Raw genomic sequence first — 1,148 nt, 5'->3', positions numbered from 1 at the left:
TGCCAGGGGTGCCAGGTGATTTCTTGAATATCTTACCATGATACAAAAAATATCCATGTTTAAAAAATAAACATGTCTTAACTCATGACTGCAAAAAAAATGTTTTCTCAAGGATGAAAAAAAAGAACATCAGCGTGCAAAACTTCGATCACTCAACAGATATTAGATTATTTTCCTTTAGAAACAATAATGCTTTTATTTGTTTCTTACACAATTCTAAAACGACTAAATATCTGACTTGTCTTCACATCTGGTATCTCCGCGTTCTGTGATTAAGGTTCAACACAGAAAACCTTACAACAGTCACCAGGCCACTCGTACCACCCCAAAAACAACTGTCAGACGGGGGAGGACAATGTCAATCGTTCGGTCATAGCGAAAAGGTGAAAATATGGCGATATTTTTGTGCAAGTAGTGATAAATTTCAACCCCCAAATAAGTTTGCTTTTGTTTTTGCCAGTTTGGCTGAGCGCGGAAGTGAGAGTGCTAATAATGAGCTATCAGATCACACTGCAGGACTGCATCAACGATAACACATTCGATATCGATGCGTTCGAGCGGGCGATTCAGCAACAGGTTCCCCAGTACTTTCAGAACCTGGCCGAAGAAAATCCCCATTTCGGCTCGCTCGATCTGGTGCCATCTTCCGAGGGAGCGGAAATCGTCACCAGCGACAACAGTTGCGGCGCTGGTTCCGCCGTGTCTCAACAATCGCCCCAGCATCGGAACGGTGGGGACAGTGGAAGCGGCAGCATTAGCGAAAATAGTATTCTGGTTGAGTTTGAGAAAATTGATGATGAACAGGAGGACGGAGGGTACTTATGAGAAGATTTTCTTCTTTTTCCTGATTTAATATTTTTTTGTTTTCTCGTAATCTGCGCGCGCTCTCTTTCTCTATCTTTTTCTGATCCATGGTTACCCGCACAGCTAACTGTCGTAAATTAATATGCCCGCCACCCACTCACTATCTATTTTGTCTGCCACAGACAAACCGATGTTCGTACGCATGGTGCTTCGGTTTTTCAATCTATTTTCTGTCCCTAATGCTCCCATTCATTTGGATTCTTCTTTAATGCTTTTGATTTGCCTTCTATGCCCCCTTCGGCCATCCTCCTCGTTAAGGTTTTCTGTATTGCGTTGATCCTCGT

At 42.8% G+C, this 1,148-nt stretch overlaps 1 protein-coding gene across 1 annotated transcript in view; it reads left to right on the top strand.

Moving 5' to 3' along the window:
* Positions 1-338: 338 nt before the first annotated feature.
* LOC129771328 (zinc finger protein ZXDC) overlaps positions 339-1,148 on the top strand; it is a 14,474-nt gene continuing 13,664 nt past the window's right edge. Inside the window, exon 1 of the mRNA XM_055774862.1 lies at positions 339-815. Within this exon, the coding sequence (XP_055630837.1) occupies positions 493-815 (323 nt within the window). The 5' untranslated portion in view covers positions 339-492. The remainder of the gene's footprint in view (positions 816-1,148) is intronic.

This window comes from Toxorhynchites rutilus, chromosome 2 (genome assembly GCF_029784135.1).
Source record: "Toxorhynchites rutilus septentrionalis strain SRP chromosome 2, ASM2978413v1, whole genome shotgun sequence".
Lineage (NCBI taxonomy): Eukaryota > Metazoa > Arthropoda > Insecta > Diptera > Culicidae > Toxorhynchites > Toxorhynchites rutilus.
Note: the sequence above shows the minus strand (reverse complement) of the source record. Positions and strands in the feature narration are given on the sequence as shown.